The sequence below is a fragment of the Coffea arabica genome, chromosome 2e (genome assembly GCF_036785885.1).
Source record: "Coffea arabica cultivar ET-39 chromosome 2e, Coffea Arabica ET-39 HiFi, whole genome shotgun sequence".
Lineage (NCBI taxonomy): Eukaryota > Viridiplantae > Streptophyta > Magnoliopsida > Gentianales > Rubiaceae > Coffea > Coffea arabica.
This window is the reverse complement of record NC_092313.1, coordinates 15,898,057-15,921,520: the sequence shown is the minus strand read 5'-3', so window position 1 is coordinate 15,921,520 and position 23,464 is coordinate 15,898,057. Positions and strand designations below refer to the sequence as shown.

At 34.3% G+C, this 23,464-nt stretch overlaps 3 protein-coding genes across 6 annotated transcripts; 1 reads left to right on the top strand and 2 right to left on the bottom strand.

Annotated features, from left to right (window-relative positions):
• Positions 1-69: 69 nt before the first annotated feature.
• Positions 70-1,173, bottom strand: LOC140036741 (small ribosomal subunit protein bTHXm). The gene has a single exon (XM_072079265.1). It carries the CDS (start codon positions 1,127-1,129, stop codon positions 833-835), a length of 297 nt encoding a protein of 98 aa, XP_071935366.1. The 5' UTR covers positions 1,130-1,173; the 3' UTR covers positions 70-832.
• A 2,420-nt stretch (positions 1,174-3,593) lies between these two features.
• On the top strand, positions 3,594-8,491 carry LOC140036740 (epimerase family protein SDR39U1 homolog, chloroplastic-like). Its single transcript, XM_072079261.1, has 13 exons — positions 3,594-3,819; positions 3,952-4,014; positions 4,427-4,502; positions 4,654-4,713; positions 4,948-5,066; positions 5,776-5,820; positions 5,921-5,999; positions 6,235-6,296; positions 6,454-6,556; positions 7,035-7,095; positions 7,449-7,519; positions 8,000-8,139; positions 8,220-8,491. Exons 1-13 carry the CDS (start codon positions 3,724-3,726, stop codon positions 8,319-8,321), a joined length of 1,077 nt encoding a protein of 358 aa, XP_071935362.1. The 5' UTR covers positions 3,594-3,723; the 3' UTR covers positions 8,322-8,491.
• A 2,141-nt stretch (positions 8,492-10,632) lies between these two features.
• LOC113728646 (uncharacterized) lies at positions 10,633-15,857 on the bottom strand. Of its 4 annotated transcripts, none has more exons than XM_072079262.1 (10): positions 15,703-15,857; positions 15,444-15,497; positions 14,119-14,196; positions 13,707-13,731; positions 13,583-13,615; positions 13,366-13,487; positions 13,157-13,287; positions 12,055-12,275; positions 11,040-11,287; positions 10,633-10,949 (listed from the first exon to the last, which is right to left on the bottom strand). In XM_072079262.1, the coding sequence occupies exons 2-10, from the start codon at positions 15,444-15,446 to the stop codon at positions 10,854-10,856; spliced, it is 957 nt and encodes a 318-aa protein (XP_071935363.1). In that variant the 5' UTR covers positions 15,447-15,497; positions 15,703-15,857; the 3' UTR covers positions 10,633-10,853. The 4 variants fall into 4 exon arrangements, with proteins under 4 accessions (XP_071935363.1, XP_071935364.1, XP_071935365.1 ...); XM_072079263.1 differs by having other exon boundaries at positions 15,640-15,720; XM_072079264.1 differs by lacking the exon at positions 13,707-13,731.
• Positions 15,858-23,464: the final 7,607 nt, after the last annotated feature.

Genomic DNA, 23,464 nt, shown 5'->3' with positions numbered 1-23,464 from the left:
ATGCATTCACGGGCTCTCAACAGATTTTGAGCACTAGAGAATGTCACAAGGACAGGCCAGTTGTCAACATTTTGGAAAGGGTTCATGCCTTAGTCACTTGATAATTTACAGCCTGCATCTTTATTGCAACTTATCCAAAAGGAATTGAAGTTCTATTCACTATAAGAAACAAGAATTACAGCCCAATGCCAAAAAGGACACATACCAGTAGATGCCTGGTACATTGTACGCCTAAACATGGATTTACCAACTTCAGCTCCATCCAGTGGAAAAGCAAGAGCAATGGCTCTTAATATGACCAATACAGGATAACTTCAAAAACCGGCTAGCTCATATACATCCTGAACAAAAGTTAATCAAGTTTCCATCTCCCTCTTGGTCTGTGTGTTTGCCCATACGAGCACGAGCATACTCCGACTAATGGCAGATTATCAATGCGACTTCTACAAACCAAATATACAGCGTAGCTTAAGGATAGCCAACAGGCCAAATATACTGCGTAGCTTAAGCATGGCGAACAGGGAAAACTAAGAATGCTTACTAGCGGGAACACCTTGTGTTATAGTTCATAACCAGATCAGGATAACAGCTTTCTACGAGAAAACGAACGCTCGCAAAAGCAACACTTCGATCCAGTAAATAAACCATAAATCACCATTATTGCATAAAGCAAAAAATACCCCATATTCTGATGTACGCATAATATCCCATAGAAAATGTACACATTTCCCTCCAAACGGAAATACCAAATTTGTAATACTTTTTTTTCCCACAAAATACAACAGAAAACTGCTATATCTAACCCCGGCTTTAATTATTTAATATTGCAAAATCAGATGAGCTTGAAAGGAAGAGGCCAAGGGGTAGACCTGGGGACCTCAACCCTATCCTTGATGCGTTCGATTTTTTTCTCTCTCTTGGGTCTGGCGTTGCCATATGATCCCTTGAATATCTTCCCTTTCTTCGTCCTCTTGTCCCCTCGGCCACACAGAATCGGTGATGATGTCATTGATGAAGACGATAACGATGACAACGACGATGAAGATGACGATGGTGAAAATGACAGGCGTTGCTCGGTTGCCTTCAGCATCCTCCTCGCTGCGGAGCCGCACCACTGTATCATCGCCATTTTCAGATTTCGTAAACCCTAAAACCCAAAATGACCAGATTTTACTAGCTCTGCGTTGGCTATTTGCAAAATTATCATAGGAGGATCCATATTTTAGATTTATTAAAAACCAAACCCACTATTGTTGGGTATTGTTTTTTTTACCCCGTACACTTTAACATATTACAGAGTTTTTTTTTATAATTATAATTAGTACAAAGTTTGTACATAAGAATTAAGAATTATAGCTTTCTCTTGACTTTAAAATTTTATTTTTTTTCCTGTTTTTCCCATGGGCCAAGTCAGAAAATATTAGCTAGAAACTCTCTTCAACTTAAAGTAAAAAAATTAGATAGTAGGTCAAATATTCGATTTTATCATTTGATACAATATAGTAGCATCGGCTTGCAAATAGAATGATGCAACTTTGAATTTGAAACAAAGTTATGACATACAACAATAAAATGTATCTAAAAAGTTTAAGTAGGTATTTAAAAAATCACTAAATTTATTTAAATAACCTGATGTAATTATTCAATAGAATTTAAGCTTAGAATCATTTTGGTTTAAAAATAATTTAAAAATGTTATAAGTTCCACATCAATAGGTTCTTTTAGAAATGGAAGCAACACAGCAACTTTGCAACATTTGGGAAATCAAGCATGTTATTGTTTTAGCAAAAACATTAGAGTCTTGACTTATGAAAGGTCTCATGTACCCCTAGACTTGTAACTTTGTAATGGGTCAAAGATTTAAGAAATAGGGGCTTGCATTTCCATCAGCTAATAATAACAAATGAATAAATACAATTTTATTTAACTACAATGATAGTAGAAAATGAGGTTAAACTAGTGCTCAGCCACTACTTCTTCTTGAAGTTCTTTATTCGTTCGATCTAACTTTCTTAATGAAATTTTGAACTATTGTGCAAGTCCCATCCATCCTTTAAATCTTTTGTTTGAATTATCATTTTTTTTAAAAATTTTTTATATTTTTTGTGAACGCATTTTTTAATTATGTTTTTACTTCACATATATCAAATTATTACAATACATTTTTCTTTAAAAAAAAAACTCCGAAAATAGAAATCCAAAAGGGCTTGCCTTTTTCCGTAAACATATTTAAAATATGGGATAATTTCATAAACCTCCCTTGAGGTTTCTAGTAATTTCAAATAGCTACCCTCACATTTTGAAAATTACACATACCTCCCCTAGAACATAAGTTTGGGTTTTACCTTGATGATATAAGACCAAAAAAGTATATGAATGTCCAAAATTGCCCTCATCTAAATTTCCTTAGTATGAATAATCATTAAAATTTTTTAAAAGTCAAGAATACACTTGTATACTACCAAAATTATGAGTTTTATTGCTTAGTCAATGTCTTGATAGTTTCCATCCCCACGATTTTCTACATCCACTCAAAGTTTCAAACTCTTATCACTTCTTTTTCTTTTTCCAAACAAACTCTTTGTCTTAGATGCCAAAATCCACCGTCGTAATTCTTGCCTTCACAATCTTTACCTTTCTATAGGTTTCTTCCATATATTGTCTACCAAATCGTTAGTCATAAAACTCACAATCCTTACATTTTGCATACTCAAATGGCCAAGCGCTCAGTTACCAAAATGCTTCTAACTTCTGCACTCAACATTTGGGTTGGTCATCCTAAATTAGCCCACATTTTTTTTCTCTGAATTGACACAATTTTATTGAGAACAAGTTTGATGTCTATTAAGATGAACTAGGAAAAACATCAACAAAGTGCAAGTTTGGAGTAGTAGTTTTAGTACAATCTATCAAATTATATTTTCTCGTAATTCAGTAGTTTTTTTGTGCTCAATGATATGAACAATTGGGTTGTTGGCAGTGATGATTTCTTCCATCATCATCAATAGCAGTAGCATGACAATAAGCTTAGTGAGGTAAAGGCTTTTAATGGGTTTTCTATGTGAAATGGATTTTTTGTGTGAAAATTTTAGATTTCTATTCTATTTCAATTCACAGATAGAATTACCAAGGTTTTAATAAGTAGAGTGGCAAAATAAAAAAGAGTTATAAGTTTTGGATTAGCATTTAGGAGATCAAGAATTCAAAAGACACTTTGAGAAAGGTGATAGGGATGGCGATGGTATGATAATGATAAAGAAGGAGACATCTACCTTGGTTAGTATATTTGAGTGATAGAAGGTTGCAATTTAATGGTCACAATATATAGCCTAATAAAGAAGAATTGTTTTCCTTTTTTCTGTTATCTTTTCCCTTTTTTTTATCAATGGCTTGTCTTTTGAAAAATTATGAAGGTTATTATAGTCATTGTCTATCATTAAGGAAGGTAAGTGTAATATTGAAAACTTTAAGGGAGCTCAGTGAAATCACTAGAAACCTCAGGGGAGGTTTCTGAAATTATCCCTTAAAATATTTAAGGTGATGGATATGTGGGGAGTGGGGACGCATCATTTATAAGTCGGTGGCTCAAAATAAAACACGACAGCGGACGCCCAAGAAAACAAAACGACTTACCACGAGCAAGAAAATATAGAGGATTGGAGACATCCTTCGATTCTCTTGTCAGTTTGATAACTACATACCAAATTTGAGAGCTCAGGAGGAATGGAAACCCGTGGAGCTATTGCTGCTGCTGCTGCTGCATTCACCTGGTCAAACTCCATTTCTTCCGCCCATCATCTTTCCCAGCAACCCTTCTCTGTCAGTTCCATTTTTACCTTCTGCGCGTTGTCGTTCATCTCAATCGATTAATAATCTCTTTTGTGCTCTATTGCATGGTACTGACAGCAGCCCATTCCTTGCTTGGAATGTATTCTTGGATAATTTGTGTAGGCCTATGGGTGTAGGACTCCAAAAATTCGGTGCCTGTATGACTCTGCTCCATCTCAAAAAAGGGTACTTATTGCCAAGCCATAAGATCTTCACATTATTTTTCTTACATTTGCAGAACTCCAAAATGTAAGTTGAATGTGATGCTTGACCAGCTAAATTACTAGTACTGCTGCAACCTTTTAGTTATTGCTGCAATTTTACCACCCAAACTGCAAAATAAAGAAAGGAACGAGAAATGGTTTTTATGACTGTGATTCTTAGAAGTTGTCGTCTACTTTATTGTGTGAATTCATATATCATATCGAGTTGGAGCTGCATCTTAAGTTCTGCCCCCACTGAATTGATAACATTCTGTGATAGCCAAGTAAGGAATTGGAGTGGCTAAATAGGTATGTGTAATTGAAACAGTTCGGGGCATGGTACGGTGTAGTAAAATTATTTGGATTGGGTGATTTACTCATTTAACTTTGGGCAGGCAGATCAAATGATCGTTTCTGTGACTGGGGCAACAGGGTTCATTGGTAAAAGACTGGTCCAAAGGTTACATTCAGGTAGCTTCAAACTAGCCAGAACGATGTAATCGATTTTACAGATATCTACCCCTGAAAATCTGAAATATATTTTGAAATCATCAACTTGGTATTAACAGTATAAACCTTAACATGATGACTCACCTTCCTGCCTCATTACTTTGGAATGTAGATAGCCATTATGTTCGTGTCTTGACGAGATCTAAATCCAATGCGCAAGCAATTTTCCCCGGTAAGAAGGTAATGATTACCTAAAATATGTGTTATAGTCTAAGCAATGTAATTGCTTTCTTGGTTGTTAAGGTAGCTAATAAGTACGTGGACAAATGGTTACAAGAATAATGGAATGGAACTCTTTGGTTGATCCTTTCTTCTTCCTCTCCTCTCTTGGTCATTTCTTTGCTTTGCATATATTTTTTATTTTCCTGCTTTTTTTCTCTGACCTTCTGATAACCTTAATATTTAGCCAAGCAATTCCCTGGAATTGTATTTGCTGAGGAGTCTGAGTGGAAAGATTGCATTCAGGGCTCAACAGCTGTGGTAAATTTGGCTGGAATGCCCATTAGTACGAGATGGTCTCCAGAGGTGCAGTTCTTATTTTCTAACTAATCTTATGAATTTTTCAAATGTCTTACATCACAAATATTCAATTACACAATTTGATATTTGGAGAATAGTGTGTAGAATTCCAGATGTAACATGCATGCAAGTATAATTAATAGAATAAAATCTGTCCATGCTCTTCAAATTCTAGCTTCATTAATATGTTAACCTGAGTAGTCTTATATGGCAAATAATGGTGATATTTATTGATCTGCGTGTGAAAGTTTGGTTATGGTGTCTACAATGGAGAATTCTAGCTGTCATAATGTCTGCATTGGATGAGCATCAGCTAAAGTTCTTCATTTGGTTACTTTTGCTGGCTAGTTGTGAATGGGAATCTTTTTGTTAATACTATGTACTTCTTGTTATTGGTTTTTGTTTCTTAGCACCTTCTCAGCATTGATCTACAAATTGGTAAACCAAATATATTAAGATCCTACCGTTATGCAGGGATTTGTTAGGTACAATTTGTGGAGTAAATATGTGATTTAAATTGGGTGATCATACACCTATATGCCTTTAACATACATCACCTCCATATTTGAATGTGAATAAATTCCTAATTTGGGACCTTCTAGTATATTCTGGACCTGTTCTTTCCTGTTTATTTCAACTTTCTTTTTCAGGGCCGTCAACGTGTACATTAAATTCTCAGTATGTGGTAACGTGTTCTCTTAACATGATACTGCAGATCAAGAAAGAGATCAAGCAAAGCAGGATTAGAGTCACCTCAAAGGTTTTCTTGTGCCTTGAGTCAATTAACTTCTTTAGAGTCACCTCAAAGGTTTTCTGATCCCTGCCTTTGTTGAGCTTGAGTATATGAACATTTTCTGCAGGTTGTAGATTTGATAAATGATTCAACAAGTGATGTTCGCCCTGAAGTTCTGATTAGTGCAACTGCTGTTGGTTTTTATGGTATTAGTCCAATTTCTACTCTGTGCTGAAAGCACTTGTCTATCAGAAAAGGAAGTGTAATTGTGCTCAGCTTCATTTTGAAAGCTTGCATATTACTGAAGAATATATTATGTCACCATTTTTGTCTGATTCCTTACTTTTAACGTAGAAACTGTTGTACTGAGGAAATTGGGCGTATATGTACCTAAAATGTGCTGCTTGTTCCATTTTCACTTTGACTTATTTTAATACTCAGGGACCAGTGAGACTCAAGTTTTTGATGAAAAGAGTCCATCAGGGAATGATTATTTGGCTGAGGTAAAACTTTGATTATGTTGCCGATGAACAAAGGCTGGTGAATGATAATAATTTCTACTCTTGTGGTGGACTGTTTGACCTTAATAATTATGTTACCCATCAACAGATTTTTGTCTAATCTGGCACCTTCTTTCCTGATATTCAATGTGCATCCCAGGTTTGTAGAGAATGGGAAGGAACTGCCCTCAAAGTCCAAAAAGATGTCAGGCTAGCCTTGATTCGCATTGGAGTTGTCCTTGGGAAAGATGGTGGTGCTTTGGGTAGGATTTCATGCTGTGAATTATTTGTCTAAGTTGTACATTCTGAAGCTCCTATACTGCTTCTAAGTCAATCAACCCGTTTTCTAGTATATTGATTGGTCCGTGTCATATTACCTGAATCTGGTATTCATTGCTATGTTTGTTACTTTGTACTTGCATATGATTATTTAGCTCATAAATGGTGACATCTATGCAAAACATTTATAGAACATTAAAAAACCAGGTATCCGATTAAATGTAAGCGTGTCATAGGTTGCATTGTAGATCTGTAAATAGCCCAATTAGAGCGATTGTGACATAATTGCAAGATGAAGTTGGTTTGCACATCTTTGTTTATCTTCAGATTTTACTTGTGGAAATGTGTTTATAGGTGTAGCAAGTTCAACCAGATAACATGTCTACTGTCATGATTCTGTTTGTAATTGAAGTTAATTGATGCTGATCATTACAAGCATTTTTATTTGCACGGTCCCTGCAGCTAAAATGATCCCCCTTTTTATGATGTTTGCTGGTGGACCTCTGGGCTCTGGAAGACAATGGTACTGCACTTTTACTTTAGTACTCAAAAGAACTCCCTTAGCTCTCTCTGTTTCCTGTGTAGTAAATGGTTATTAGCTCTCCACAAGCAAGGAATTGAGACAATTTACATTGAAATGTTTTAAATGATAGTTCAACTTGGAACTATTCCATAAATTACACTAAGAATAAGAAGGGCAAAGTTTCCTTTTTTAAGCACCAGGCTTTAATGAATGGTACCTTCAAGACCTCAAGGGTCAAGGTGGAATTTTCCTTGATCATATGCTAAGATTGTTTACTATTATGGTTTTTTAAATTGTTTTTCTTTTTTGTTCTGCATTAGCTTAATACTTTTTTGTGTTGCCTTTTTCTGTAGGTTTTCATGGATTCATGTGGATGATCTAGTTAATCTGATATGTGAAGCTTTATCCAACCCATCTTACAAAGGCAAATCTCTTCTGACTTACCCCATATAGAGTTCTGGTGAAAATTTTGTTTATGTGCTCATGAAAATTAGATTGTCAATATTTGTAAAAAAGGAAATCTAGATGGCCAGTTTGATAGTCATTAACTTCTTTGACTCATGATACCTTTTGGAGATAAAATTGAGATACCTCTTTCTACCATATGACACAGTGAACAGTAATTAAGGATGAATGTTGTATAGATTAACAATTCTTTCCTATCATCCTTCCTTGCAGTTCTGAAATCAGAAAGCTTAATTTGGCCTTATGTAATGAGTTAATGAACACCGTCTTATTTCCACCTGTATAGAATACATCACCTGCCTATAGTGCTCCAGTTTTGTTTGAGTGTCAAGTATCTGCATTTTTCAACATACTTCCAATATTTAGATCGTCTTAAGTTGGTGTTCGTATAATGATTCTAAATTTCTAACATTGGACAGCTGATTGGTTGGTGTTACAGGGGTCATCAATGGCACTGCACCAAATCCTGTCAGGCTGGGGGAGATGTGTGAACAACTGGGATCTGTTTTAAGCCGGCCTTCATGGTTGCCAGTGCCAGATATTGCACTAAAGGCGGTTCTTGGAGAAGGTGCTTCAGTGGTAAGATCCCCTGCCTCCTGACTCTTAAAATTATGCCCTTCCCTCTTTAGTCACTAAGAAAGGTAACGTGGTTATCCTAGGTTTTGGAAGGACAGAAGGTGCTTCCCGCTAGAGCAAAGGAACTAGGTTTTCCGTTCAAGTATCGTTATGTGAAAGACGCGCTGAAAGCCATAATGACATGACTACGCTGAAGCATGATATGCTGCTGGACAACGCCTAATCAACACCCTCAATTTTTTTCATTTGTTAGGCTGGGAACTGAGGTGAGTTCTCAGGTCTAGTTCTTATGGTTGCGAGCTACTTCAACTGAGAAAAGCTTAATACATCACAGAGAGAAGTATCTCCTTCTTCACTTTTTCCTTTGAACTGTTGTCTCCTTGATGAAGCTCTGCTGAATTACTTTGCTAAAAATTACGTGGACTTGTGTTAGTCACTCTTTAGATCCCAAATCACACGTACAACGGTACAAGAAAAAAATGTAGAAGATACAGAAGAGGAAAAGGTTCAAATTTTGTCATGGCTCTGCAAAATTACCCACAGAGATGATTATTCACTAAACTTATATATTTTAACTCTAAAAAATTTTAAAATATTAAAATTTGACACAGATAAATTTTTTAAAATGCATAAACATTACTAGATGTAGCCAATATCATGACCATTTATTAAGTATAGTATGAATTTCATTTATAAATTTCTTCCACACCTGGTAAACTTTCATTTCAAAATCTCAAAAGACCACTAATTGCTTTTTTTTTGGGTTACAAAAAAGCACGAAATATAAAGAGACGTATATCTTTATGTAACATCGTGTATCTATTTTCCTTCTATAAAAGACCAAATTACTGTGATCATACGAGCATGGAAAAATCAATGGTGGGGGCAGGGCTGGGAAGCAGAGCTAAAGAGTAAGGCGGGAGCTGAGGGAGTTTTCTGATGACGAAGCAGTGGACAGGGGAGGGTCCCTACCTCAAAACCATCCCGTTATCATCCCTATTCAAAATTCATATATCATCCTCTTATGTTTGAATTAAGTGCCAAAGTATCATGAATCATACTGCAATTAGAAATCAAAATGACCAAAATATATAAATTTAATACAGATTTTGCATGGGATTTAGCATTTTTTTTATATAATTCTCTCATAGTTTTTAAAATTTATACACAATTCCTTCATAATTAATAAATAATTTGCATGTTGACATTGAGGGTTTTTTTTTTTGACATTTTAGTTATTTTCGTTATGTAGGAAAGTTTTCGTAATTTTGACACTTTATTCTATAGTATGAAGTGGACATATACGTGGAAAAAAAAGTCACAAGGGTAAAATGTAATTTACCAAAAAAAAAAAAGTAAAAAGAGAAACTGATTCCTTCATCACCCCTTTTGGATAATCTCAGCAATTTAAGGTAATTTTATTTCGCTGACTTTTTCTTTACGAGTTGATATTTTTAACCTCCACTAATCTTTACACATGGTAAAATATATTATTTGAAAGCTTAAGGGTGGTAAAGTGCAATAAGCTCGAGGGGTTAAAGGTCTGGTTAAATAATACAAAGGAAGGAATTTACCAAGATAATTGATGCGATGGCAAATTAGTTCAACTTTAGGAAAGGTGAAATGCAACGAAAACAACAGAGTCGAACCGTCCCTTCCTGCCCCCTTCAAACGTGTGGCTTACAATGCGGCCTAACACAAAAGAAAAATGCGCCTTTGTCAGAGTGAGAAAGTATCATCCATGGTCATGGTTACAGGCCCATTGTATTTTGATAAGAGATTATTTGGGATAATTTTTTTAAAATAGTGAAATACTATTTTAATACGATATCTATAAAATAAAAAATAAATTTATAATGTATGCTGATAAATTTTTGTAAATAATTTGCTATCCAAACACACTGGCACCTCTATTTCATTTTTCTACATGTTTATGGTTCTCATGAAAATGGTTCCATAAATATACTTTAAAGAATTTCCAAGCATTCCTACAACGACTAATCTTCATTTTCATAGCGTTCTTCTAGACTAGGACATGTATACGTTTTCTACCCATCTTAATTTGTTGAATCTTGTATAGGAAAGCAATTAATTCACCTTTCTTGATCTCCAATTTTCTCATCCTCACAAGAATCAATTTTCGAAGGAAAAAGAAAAAGAAATTCTAGGAATGACGCATTTAATGCGACGCACACAATTCTCCAAAGCTCAATTGTGTGTGTTGCAAGGGAAGATAAGAAATATAGAACATTGCCAATTAGCTATTAGCATCACTCTCACATGAGAAATTACACATTTAACGCCTTTGGCCTTTCATTTGTTCTTCCTTTGCTACTAAAACGCAAAACGAGAGGTGGATGACAATAAAAGAGGAACAGGTTGTTGCCCCCAACCACAATCCATGCCCGCAGGGCATATACCACTCGATACTGCGTATCAACTCAAGTGAATATCTTGACTTGTACTTAGAGATTGAATGCAGAGAGAGACTTAGTCTTGCAGATTAAAACATCGAAGCTTTACAGATATTTCTTTAACAAATTAAGTTCTACTTCCCATTATACTTAAAAATATTAACCTGGAAGTCAATGATACTACAATAATTCGGTTGAATATGTTGAGTTTGAGTTCTAACCCAGATTGAGAGTTGATTTAACAATAAATTGAAGGCCCTCAATCAAGAACCACACAAGTTAAAGACCTTGAGCAGTATGACATTATCCCTTCAGTGAATATTTCTTCCCTGTGAAAGCCTGGAACTTTGGCTCTTCTTTCTTTTCAGGTTCTTCTGGTTTAGTCTCTTTCGAAGGTTCCTACAGAAAGAGACGTCAATGGTTAGAATCACATGAACATATGCTCAGCTTCAGGTTATACATGAGAGAGAGAGAGACAGACAGACAGACCTTTCGTGTTTCGCGTGTACGGTTTTGGTTTGAGCCAAAGACGAGCTTTCCCTGAGACTGTCGACTAGCACCCTGTGAACTTGAACCTGCAGAAGGCTGTGCGCCACTAGAGACCTCAGGTCGCTTATCATTGGAACCGGACGAAGAAACTGGTGAAGGTTGGTATTTCATGGGTTTCCCATCTAAGCGTCTTCCAACACCACTAAATGCGTTAAATTTTGGTTGTGCATTTTCTGGAGCCTCTGGACCTTCATGAATGACAACAAAGTTAATCAACAGCGTTTCATCCCAATTCAGGATTCTTATACCCAAAGAAAAATCAGCAACAGTCCATAAGATAATTAGTTTTGGAAGGTGCGCCAAGGAACACTAATCAAAAGTCCAACAAAAATTTTATTATGAACACAGTAATATGAAAAGACAGGTGGATTAATCTTTCCTACACTGTCAGCGTTGAATGAATGACAACTATATAAAATTTGAATTTGAAATTTAACTTTTGCACACATATCATGAATCAAATGGTGATAATGTATACACTGTCAGTGTATATAAGATTTACTCTTTCTTGAATAGCCTCACTTATAAGCTTTTCTTGAGTTATTATTTTACTCTACTGCCCCATATTGTTCAACAAGCTGTCTTCATATTAAATGCTGCAGATTTTATACAGATCTAGATGAAAGATTCACATTAAGAATATAGAAACATAAGATCTCAGTGTCAAACAGAAGAAAATCTAACACTAATAATTTTTTTTTTCCAAGGAACACGATATGCTAATTAAAAGGCGTAAAATTTGTGTCTTCCTAAAGGCCCCTTACCAATTGACCTTACCATTACTACTGGTTATCAGCTAGTGAAAGTTCTGAAGGAGCTCATTAGACAGAGCACTTTATACTAAGTTAACACAGATGGTCACTTAAGTCTCGTCCTCTGATAAGAGAAATGATATATATCCAACTTTAATGGTAATGTAAAAGAAAAAAAAAAAAAAGCACGGAAAAAATTACACCTCCTAATGCGTTGCTTGATGCAGGAGAAAGGGTGGGTTTTTCAGGTTCCTTGTAATCCAGTGGAGGAGCAAAGTCCACTTCACAGTCCGTTTCAATAATGCTTATGGCATTAGAGGGTTTTGTCTCTATAATATCAATGTAGTACTTCTTGTTGTTGTAGGCCACCATAATACTGTCACCCGTTGTTAAGCAGGAAAAGTTTCTTAGTGTTGTCTCCAAGCTGCACCAGCAAAAACAAAAGTCAAACATGGACCTCTACCACCCTAAATCCATATCAAATCCACTACTTATTTATCAAATATTCTGCAAATGACGATCAATAAAATGGAAAATCTCAAGATTTCGACAAACCAGCTGCCATCCTGAAGACAACTTCTCCAACTCCAAGAAAAGTACATCAATGGTCAAAAGTAGGTAGTGATCATGCAGAATGTTCTATTAAATTCTAGAAAAAACTTCCAGATGAAAATGAGGAAAAGGCAGCGACTAGTTCAGAACAGCTATAGCCATTTAAACAGTGAAGACAATGTGAAGCCGTGCTGCAGAAATTAAATTGCATTATGTAATCCTCTAAGATAACAAACTGATAAATTCTCTAAGGGGAAGCACCTTGGTTTCTAAACTGATTTGGAGGCAGTCTGCAATATTAAGGGCCACATGATCCAGGAAAAACACCAAAAGCACCAAGTCCTGAATTATGTTTCATGCAGCTTTTTCCAATAAATGAAAATAATGCTTACAAATGATGCAGGAGACAGCAAAACAAGTTGGAATTTCTAAAACTGGGCAAGACCTTGCGTTTGCCAATGGTTAACTCATATATACGCCTAAACAGAATTCATGAATGCTTGAGTGCCAAAACACCATCCATTAATGCCCCCCCCCCGGCGGGCCCCCCTCCTCTGATAAGCATCAAAGAAAGCATTTGCAAGAGTTGAGAAGACAGGCAAGAACCATAAAATTTATTCCGAAACTGCATGACTGTACATCACCAAGCATACTAGAATCAGTCTATGAAAGAAAATATCATAATCTGACCTACACCATAATGAAAAATTACGTAGTAGAGAAGAAACAACAAAGATACTTTAGCCAACTTACATGGCTTTGGGGTTGGAAATTTCCAAGAAGTCCTTAGTGTGTGGTTGCAACTTAACATATGTACCCTTAGGAAGAGTCACATTTTTCACACGTACAATATCTCCTTCTTGTAACAACAAATTCTCCATCATCTACATGAATAATTTGCATTAAATGATGGCTGTACCAATTCAAATGACATATATGGTAGAAGACTTCATGATGCATACCCAATATGGCATATATATCATGCCCTCTTCTGCAATGAACTCTAGAACCCCACAATGAGATACCCGCTCTGTTGCAGCATTTCGAAGCTCAAACAACATTGGATAATCAATATGAAGAGATGCTGCATAGGCAAAGCCATATATTTTCAATGCCAATCGCTAGGAAAGACGTGAAATATTGGCACAAGATGACTGGAAAAAATTTAAAGCTACTAACCGAGACGGTCAAGAGCTGAAGGAGGCATTATAACTGTCAAAGCATTACAAACAAGGGCGAATAAGATCACGCAGCAACCATAACAATGAACACCATCAAAGCTCAAAGAGAAAATATAACTTACTTTTATCACCATTTTCTATCTGTGGCTGCATGATTAAGAGGGGAATAATAGCATCAGAGATAATAAGTCAAGGGCAAACTAACAGAAGGAAGATACTTTAAAAGAATGGTGTTGGTGTACAAGTTGACGTGCTACCATGAAGAGCGCATAACCCAGAAATACAATAAAGAAATTCAAAAATCTTCTAAACAAAAAAAAAAGGCAAAATTCAGAAAGTTAAAAGTGTCTGATTTCAAAGGTTCAAACAAAAAGTATCCATTTCTAAAGACAAAGAAAACAATAACAGTAGGATTCAACATAGCTTTTGTCGATTTCAAAATGACTGAAGAAATTGTGTTGACCCAAGCTCAGATTCCAATAATATTATACTAGATGACACAAACAAATCTATTTGCTAACAAATGCCTCCAACCTTATCGATAAAAGATGCAGGGTAGCATCGATACGTTTGCTCGAATGATGTTCCATGATACCCATACCCGTCAAAGAACTGCACAATCCAAACCAATGCAATGAGAACAGTAACAACAGTAAAATAACTAAAAGAAATAACAACAATAATGACAATATAACTCTTGATGGCTTTGAAAAAACCAAGTCCTGTTTGAAAAAGCAAATGGCATGGATGACATGTTAGGCAAGTGATGTTAGATTACAATTTTCTTTTTCTACCTCTTTTTCGACTAAAACAAAAGGCAATCAAGTCCAGGTCAATAGGAATGGAGTTACATTCTTAATTATGTACCATTGGCCAGTTCCCATATGCAATCTGAAATTCCCCACTACTTACAACAGCTAAGCATGATAGGAAACAAGAAGTTCACTACCAACCACGTGGTCGACAAAGGTCATATTATCTTAGACTGGAACAACTCCATTCAGGTTAGACTTCATAAAATTACAGCTATATTGAAAGGGCAAAAAAGAAGAAAAGTCTATGACAAGATACTACCAAAGAATGACACAATTTTCAACATGATGCATGTAAAAATGAGAAAGAGCTATAATTATTTTTCAAAGGAAATCTCTTCTGTTTCCTTGCATTATTAAATGGTGTTTTAAGAATACAAAGCAATCCAACTATGATCCTATTTGGAAATGAAAATTGGCGTCCAAGACTAAACAACTCTAGCTTACTGTCACAAAAGTGTTCCAACAAGCACAATTGAGAAAGCAGGTCTAGAAAACAGGTGCTACAACAGCCCCACATTGGCAGGAGCAAGGACGACCTAGGTGAGGTATGTTTCCCTGATGAAAGGATTGGTTATAGTCAAAGGCAATTCAAGGCTTGTTATTTTTCAACTTTACTCCAGCTACTGGCTTATCCAAACCACTCGTGCTATTAGTTATGCATCAACTCCCCCCTCCCCCCCCCCCTCCCAAACAAAACAAAAAAAAAACCCAAAAAAAAAAGTAAGCTACTTCAAAAACACTTTCACTATGATTGGTAATTTCATTTACTGTATGCAGTCAGCGCAATCAATCCTCACAATTTTAGTCAGACAATTCCAAGAAAGTCTCTTCTTTTTTCAGTTCCGCAAGCACATTCTAATTGAAGAATCACGAAACTCAACCACAACTTCAAATTGAAAAACTAAAAGAAACCATAATTAGGGTCAAAAGTAAATAGTGAAGTAGCATCACTTCACAATAGAAGCAGCTCAAGAAATCACAAATGATACGATCAATCATAAAACATATCATGAAAGCCTATAAGTAGCCAAACAATCATATTACCATAGTTACAAATCTTTGAGCTAACTCAGCAACTGCTCACTGTCTTAGGCAAACCTAATTAAGGGGCAAAAATACAATATCAATTAATTTACGAAGCCAAAAGAAAAGATACAGACAAAATTCAAAATACAAAATTCACGGGTATTTAAGATCTAAAAAGATATTTTAAAAAATTCCAAAATTTGACGGTACGAACTTCGATGACAAAAGATAGGGCAGAACTTTTGAATGATCAAAAATTGTGACAGAAAAAGTGAACCTGAGAGAGAGAATTAGGGTGACTTGCAGTGACGATTGTCGGAAGTTTAATCGGGGAACAAGCAAAACTCTCCTGAAGAAGAAGGGAAGGGAAGGGAAGGGAAAGAAAAAGGCTAAGATGCGCCTGCTGCGTGTTGTGCACGCCTGGTTGCCTGGCACCACGTGTAATTTTTCTTGGAGATTCTTGGGCTTTCCCTTTGGTAAGTTCATTAGGCCCAATAGAGTTGATCTAGAGTTGGGGACGATAGGCCGAGACCATATCGCCATGGAACAATTTTGCCTGTCATTCTGCCCTAGATTTTCTTGTTCTAAATGCTTTGTTTATTCTTTTCAGTTAATCATTGCTTGTAAACGGTTTTTTCCTTTTTTCGGTTACACTGAGTGTTGTTTTCGCATATAGGTGTTCATAAATTCCGAGATCTGTCCAAAAGAATCAGGCCTAACGACAAAGTGTTCTAGGTTAGTTGGGCTGTTCTCAGTACTACACTAAAATGAAAGGCCTGGCCCAAGTTTTCTCTCACGTTTCTATTTTGGGGTCAGGAAAGCTGTAGTAATCCAGTTAAATCTTTACTAGTTTAGAAGTCAGACGGGATACTCTGTCCATTATGTCTGTTCACTTTTCTGTCCAATACAAAATTACAGAGTTCCACCTAATAATATTACTAATATGGCACATAACAAAACTTCAGCCGTTTGGCTGCCACATGCTTCTTCTTCTTTTTCTTCTTTGTTTTTTTTTTTTTGAAACACCATTTAATTTAGATTACTACAATGACAGTTTTCTACTTTCATCTCTGACAATCCGTTATCAATTGCATCAATTGAAGGAGAGACTAGCATGTCTCCATGGAAAATCATGCTTTGGTCTATATATTTTTTTCTATAGGATATATCCAATTCATTTGCAATTATATGGTTGTGTGATTGGATTCATACTATGGGTCAATTTCAATATTTTATGGAAAAGAATTCAATGTTCATGCAAAAGAATTTTAAGTATTGGTGGACTCCAATGCAAAACAGGTATGTGGTAATTATTTTTTTAAGCCTTATCCCAACCCTTGTAAAAGTTGTCTTACCATCTATTTGATATTATTTCTCTAAGAAACTCTCATAATTTGCTTTATTCATTTTCCGTGAAGACAGTAGCAACAGGTTTTGGGAATTGTAACGGTAGCAATAGGGTTTTGGAAATTGTAACTAAGTTGTGTAAACAAAGGAAACAAAAAAAAATGAAGAAGAAACATAACGCAACTAAACATCTAAAGTTTTGTTATATGCCACATCAACAATATAATCAATATTAGTAAGTGGAACTACATAGTTTTGCTTCAGACAGAAAATTGAACAAACAAAATGGATAGAGGATCCCATCTGCGATATTGCATGATTCTTGTGCCATATTAACAGTATTAGTAGGTGGAACTATGTAATTTTGCATTGGACATAAAAAGTGAACAGACATAATAGACAGACCGCCTGACAATATGAGGGTTTCTACATAACCATATTTATTTAAAAATGCAAATCGACTCAAATATTGGAAACAAAAATGGTTTGGCAACTTTGCTGAAGGGCTTGTGCCATAATTCTCACGCATTTGCACACTATTATTCTCACCCAAGAAATCTCGTGTTGCATATTGTTTCAGTTTCAGGAAAGGTTAAGGGAAGGTCTCCTAACATCTCAATAAGGATGTTTCATGCGCCAAAAGGGAGGGAAGCAAATTAAAGAAACCGAAAAAGTGAGCACACATTATGCAACCTTTTTATTGAGTATATGTAATTGTATGTAGTTGAAAAATCAACAGCTAAAATTAAAACAGGAAAGTTAGAAAACTGAAATGTAGCCGCTTCCTCCCCCATCCCAGAACATAGGAATACCCAAAATGAAAAGATCTTCCCACCCAGAACACATTCCAACCTAGAATGGTAGGAAAAAAATTTTATTGTTCTGGAGTTTGATTGACAAGTTAAAATGTAATGTTCAATCAATCACCAATATTTTATATAATCAATATTTAAATCTTAGAGTAGAATATACAAAATATGAATTTGACTTAATTGCCCTAGATTAGTTTATAAGACATAATATCTCTTATTTTTTTATTTATTTATTCTACAATAGCATTTGACTATTTACGTGAAATTTTGATATTTTTATTTTAAAAATGAATAAGGACTGATATCAAAATTCTTTAATTTTAATATTTGATTCATTCTAATATATATATTTTTAAGCTAAATTTTTGCATTCACTAGCAATATAATTAGCAATGTAAAATATAAATTACATGAAATTGAATAATTATACTTATTTTAATTCCATTTTCAATTTTGATATGAGATTCATAAAAAAATCTTGCATAATTGTTCAAAAGTCAAAGAATAAAGTATCTTAAAGTAGTTATTTTTTAGTAATAAAAAATATTTTATATATAAAAATTTTAATTCTAATGAAGAATTACATTTAAATATTAATTTAGCTTACAAATAGGCTAAAATATGTTGAAGCAATATAAAAATTACAAGGATAAATTTGACGTCCTTTTATTTAGACATTCTAGGATAAAGGTAAAAAAAGCTTCTCTTCAATATTTTTAAGGAATTAGGTTATAAGAAAAAGTCGGAATGAGTATTCAAAAAAGAAAGGACTTTTCTCATTTAAATGAACCATACCAAAGGAAATGCACAAGTTGGAAAGATCTTTTCTTTCCTAACCATTCCTACATACCAAATGAGAAGTAAGAATAGGACCGTGAACTACAGCCATATTCTTTTTTTTTTTCCTCTTTCTTCTTTTTTGGTTTTGGTTTCTATGACCATACAGTCCTTACAGACTTGACATTTGCAAAAGATGACATGAAAAAGAAAAGTAGAAAACCTAGGGAGCCTCTAAACTATCATTGTTATTCACTTTTGGCCCCTGATCTATTTTTTATCTTCAACTGGCCTTTGAACAATTAAAAGTGCATAGTTTAAGGACTTCTGCCCATTTTAGGCATAAATCCAGATGAAATCGACGGGTATTTTTATCCAACAATAATCAAAAGTATCGAGAACCTAATCAAAAGTATTGAGGGCAGGAGTAGAAGTTATGAAAAAAAGAAAATCCTTCATTTTCCTTAAACTTTGGATCAAATTTCTCCATAAAATTTCCAAATTAATTGATTTCATACTTGAGTAGTCAAAAGTTTCATCAGATTACTCAAGTAGAGAAATATGATGAAGAGTTCAAGGAAAATGAAGGGTTTTCTCTTTTCAGGGCTTCTACTCCTACTCTCAATGCTTTTTATTAAGTTCTCAATACTTTTGATTATGGTTGGACAAAAATGCCCTTGAATTATGACAAAATTTATGTTTAAAATGGCTATAAGTCCTTAAACTATTCACTTTTAATTGTTCAAGAACCAATTGGAGACAAAAAAATAGATTAATGGCAAAAAAGGGACAACAATGATAATTTAGGGGCTCCTTTGATTTTTTTACTTTGAAAAAGAAAAACAAGAACTAGATAAGCACTTAAATTTACATTCCTCGTTTGGTACACTAGAAAGGTCTGAAATGGAAAGGTTTTTCTAACTTATTCATTTCATTCTAATGTTTGATATACAACTTTTTTTTTGGAAAGGCTTTTTCTTCTAAAATGCCTATTCAAACATTTTCTCGAAATCTCATTCCACACAAAATCTAGGGAAAACTCATTCTCATTCTGTTCACGAAACATATAAATTCTACGAAGAAACACCTAAATTGCAGGGGTCAAGTTTACCTTTTTATATATCTCTATCTTCTATATGCATGTCAAATGTTAAGTTATTTGTGAGTTTAATAATGTCTCTTACATTTTAGTCATAAATAATTCTAGTTTTATTAATTAATAAGATTTTTTTCTCTTTTTACTATCTAAAAAGAGACATTTAATTAAAATTTTTAACATCTTTTATTTACAAAACTGGATTATGCGATGACATTTGTCCATTCAAAAGAAGTAATAATATGTCAAAATACATTCATGTGCACTCTAGAAAAAGAGAAAAAATGTCACTAGACCATTTGCTAAGTCACAAATATATATATATATATATATATTGTTTTTGTTTGTAAATAGTTCTAAGGAATAGATAGAAGCAAATCAAAGGGACATAGGAATTGACATGTATGCAATTTGAATATTCGGTTTGGCTAAATTAGTATTCAACTATTACAGTTTTTTGTTAGTAAAAAGTTGTTGTTGTTATTATTATTATTATTAATAAGTTATATATCTCTAAATCAAATATCTATGGAATGTGTTCTTACTTAGTAGTGTAGTTAAAAGTCAAATTCAAAAAAACTGACCATTTACCTTAGGATGCTCATATCAAATAAAATAAAAAAAGAAATGTTTTATGTTATATTTAGGATAATTAAGTTAACACAATAATTTTTTTCATCCCATTTTGGTTTCTCAATATGACTATATCAAACGTTGGAAAAGAAATACATATTCCATTTTGACTTCGTTTACGTAACACTAAAATGATAAATAGTTTTCTACCCATTTTGGCAGAAAAATTTTGGGTAAAAAGACCTTTTCATTCTAGATCATTCCTACACACCAAACCAGGAAAGGGTGTGCACTTATGTATAACCACTTAGAGAAATAAAAATATCACTTTACTCGCTTAAACTATATCACTACTATCAGTTTACCCCTTTATGTATAACCACTCATGTATTATCACTTTACCCCCTTAAACTATATCACTACTATCAGTTTACCCTCTAACGTTATTTTTTAATCACTTTACTTCCATAAGTAATTCAACTCAACATGTTAAGAATTGTGGACAAAAATACACTTTTATTTTATAACATTATTACATTGTTATTATCAATTTATTCGTTTAGATTATAGTAATACAATCATTTTAGTTCCTAATACTATTTTCTAGACATTTTACCTCATCATTAATCTAACTAGTATGGTCAAAAAAATTTTAATATATTTACCCTTTTTATATATAATTAAAAATAAAAAAGTTGGAATGATTATTCTTCTTTTTTTCACTTTAAGAGATTGAAAAACATAAAAATAAAAGGATTTTCTCAAATTTCTTTTTTTCACACTTATTAATACTAGAAAAAGAAAAAGGGATAGAAAAGAAGAAGAAAGAAAATTAGATTTTGCAAAGAAAGAAAATAAAGAAAAGTCTAACATTATCGTATTACATTAAGGTTGTTGAGATTAGAATTGGAATTTGGTAGTAAACAGAAAAGTGAAATAATTTTAAAATAATAAAAGTATTTAATTTTTTCTTATTTGTAATTTTTAAAAAAAGAATTGAGCTCTCTCCTTCTCCCCCTCCTTCTCTTCATCTTTTTATTCTTTTTCGATATTAATAAGATTGTCAAGAATAAAGAAATTAATACTTTGACTTTTTTTCTTAATATTAAAAAGGAGAAGAGCCACTCTAAAATTTTTTATTATTTTTATTATGCAAAGAAGAGGGTATTTTCTTCTAAAATTTTTTAACTTGCTAAGTTGGTTTAATGGTAGGATAAATTGCCTAAAAAATAACTCTAGAGGGTAAATTGATAATGAGACTATAGTTTATGGGGGTAAAGTGATAATAATTTTAAGGGTTAAACATGTCTTTTTATTTTAATTAACAAACTCCATTAAGTTTGACTATTAGTCTTGGGGTAAAGTGACTAAAAAATAACGTTAAGGGAGAAATTGATAGTGACACCAAACGTTAAGGGAGTAAAGTGGTAATAACCCTAAAAATAACGAACTAATCTAGATTTTGACAATTTCTAAAATTCGTTTATTCCAGTCAAAAGTTATTTCTTTCCCCGTACTAAGTTGAAATAGTCTTTGGATCATATATTAATTTTCCATTACAAGAAACATTTCTTACTCCAATTTAGGTATCCAACAAATATAAAAGGCTATAGTGGACTTAAAATATTTTGTGAAAATAAATTCCAATAAGAGTTGCCAAATAGAACTTTTTTTTTTTAAAACCAAATATAACTTCAACGTTCATAATTTAGTGAAACATTTTTTTCTTTGAACATGCCATCAGTATTATTAGTAGGTACACAAACAATGTACCTATATGAGAACAAAATATTATCTGAATGGCAAAATTATAGCCACTTGCATTATCCATGAGCATATATGTGTCGGTGCACACATATATACATATACATATATATATACACACACACATTATTCTTGAGCATATGTGCATATGTGTGTGTGTGACAACTTTCAATTTTTTATGAGTTTATTTTTTACCCTAACTTTAAAAAAAAATTTTTTTTTTTCAAATTGCTCGAGTCTTCGCTAGAAAAAGCTCTCCTGCCTTAACGTGCCAAAAAGCTAATGACGGGGCCCAAAACACAGCGCAGTTGGTATGACGTAGAGATCTTCACTTTCTATATGTATTCAATGCACAAACAAAAGCGCGAATGCTCGTGTGGAGCTCTTAAAAATAGAGTAGTATTTTTTACAACCACAATCTTGAGATGGTTTGATTCCACAATCCACATTTATGCAATCCTGTACTCTTCTTGGCCGCGAGATGCCAATCTGGACTCATTCAGAGGGAAGACATGACCGTAAATTGTGGCTGAGAAAACGTCTTCTTGTTGCCCATGCTGTGCAAAATGAAGGAATTCAATTCCTGGATCTTTCCAACCTAGGGAACGGAATAGCCGCTAGCAATCAGTTATCAGCGTTCACGCTTCCTATGCCATTTCACGCAAGAATACGACCCTTGGGACAGCGAAAGACGTGGGAGAAAAAATTAATATGACATTTTGATGAGAGATTCTGACTGTTTCCTCTGAGCATCGTAGTGTAAATAACTACTACTATGGACGGAAGAAAGTACTAACAGGAAATGTAAAGCAACTCATTTTCCTGTCCCATTGTCTACTCCCCACGTAAAGGTGATGCAGTAGTAGATGATGAATCTAAACTCTGCAAACCTATAAATCTTGTAAGTTATATTATTGTTTTCTTCTTTTCAATTTTGGTAATAAATAGTTTAGGATGAGCGGAAGATCACCTGATTTTAAAGTCATGATAGGTCACCCATGCATTTTTCAGCTAACTTTAAACAGCTCATCTTATCCATAAATCATCTCTATCAACTATGGCTAGTGTTTTACCCAATTGGTGTCACCATTGCTTGCTTGTCTCCATGATTCATTCAGGTGCGTTCGCCCAATAATCCCATTGGCTCCGTTACTCAAATGGTGGATTAGTCATTTGCACTAGTTTTTTGCTCAAAATGGGGTGTCACGACTCAAGAGACCAAGGACGTCACTTTGTACCCCCAAAGAAATAAATTTTCGAATAAATAAGCTTGATACTTGCGGTACATTACCCAAGGCAACCAGATCTCTACTCTTGCGATAAAGCGCGAACGAAGAACTTACAGCCATTTTCGGCATTTACAGCTTGGAATCTAATCAGAATTAGTTAACCACTTTTGACCAGCAATCAGGTGCCCGGATCGTTGGACAAGGGGCACAAACGATTGCAGGTGCAACCGTTTGTTGCGGTTTGTGCATTTTCTAACAGCGCGTAACATTTTTTACACGTCGCGTAACTTTCTTTACACAATGAGTAACTTTAGAACAAATTTTTGTGGGCCCCATACATGGCGCGAAAATCGAGTTACATGCTGTAATCTGAGCCGCACAAATTTCTGAGGCCACGTCGTGACCGTGAACCTTCAGGAACTGTTGTCAGAGACAACCGTT

What these genes read in the sequence shown, in the direction of transcription:
- LOC113728646 (XM_072079262.1), bottom strand. An exon ending in CTGCATCTTTTATCGATAAG is followed by an intron (nt 13,732 to 14,118) that starts GTTGGAGGCATT and finishes TTAATCATGCAG; the next exon opens with CCACAGATAGAAAATGGTGA. An exon ending in TTCAGCTCTTGACCGTCTCG is followed by an intron (nt 13,488 to 13,582) that starts GTTAGTAGCTTT and finishes TTGCCTATGCAG; the next exon opens with CATCTCTTCATATTGATTAT.
- LOC140036740 (XM_072079261.1), top strand. Translation starts at nt 3,724, where the DNA reads ATGGAAACCCGTGGAGCTATTGCTGCTGCTGCTGCTGCATTCACCTGG. An exon ending in TGCGCAAGCAATTTTCCCCG is followed by an intron (nt 4,714 to 4,947) that starts GTAAGAAGGTAA and finishes CTTAATATTTAG; the next exon opens with CCAAGCAATTCCCTGGAATT. An exon ending in GGAATGATTATTTGGCTGAG is followed by an intron (nt 6,297 to 6,453) that starts GTAAAACTTTGA and finishes TGTGCATCCCAG; the next exon opens with GTTTGTAGAGAATGGGAAGG.
- LOC140036741 (XM_072079265.1), bottom strand. Translation starts at nt 1,129, where the DNA reads ATGGCGATGATACAGTGGTGCGGCTCCGCAGCGAGGAGGATGCTGAAG.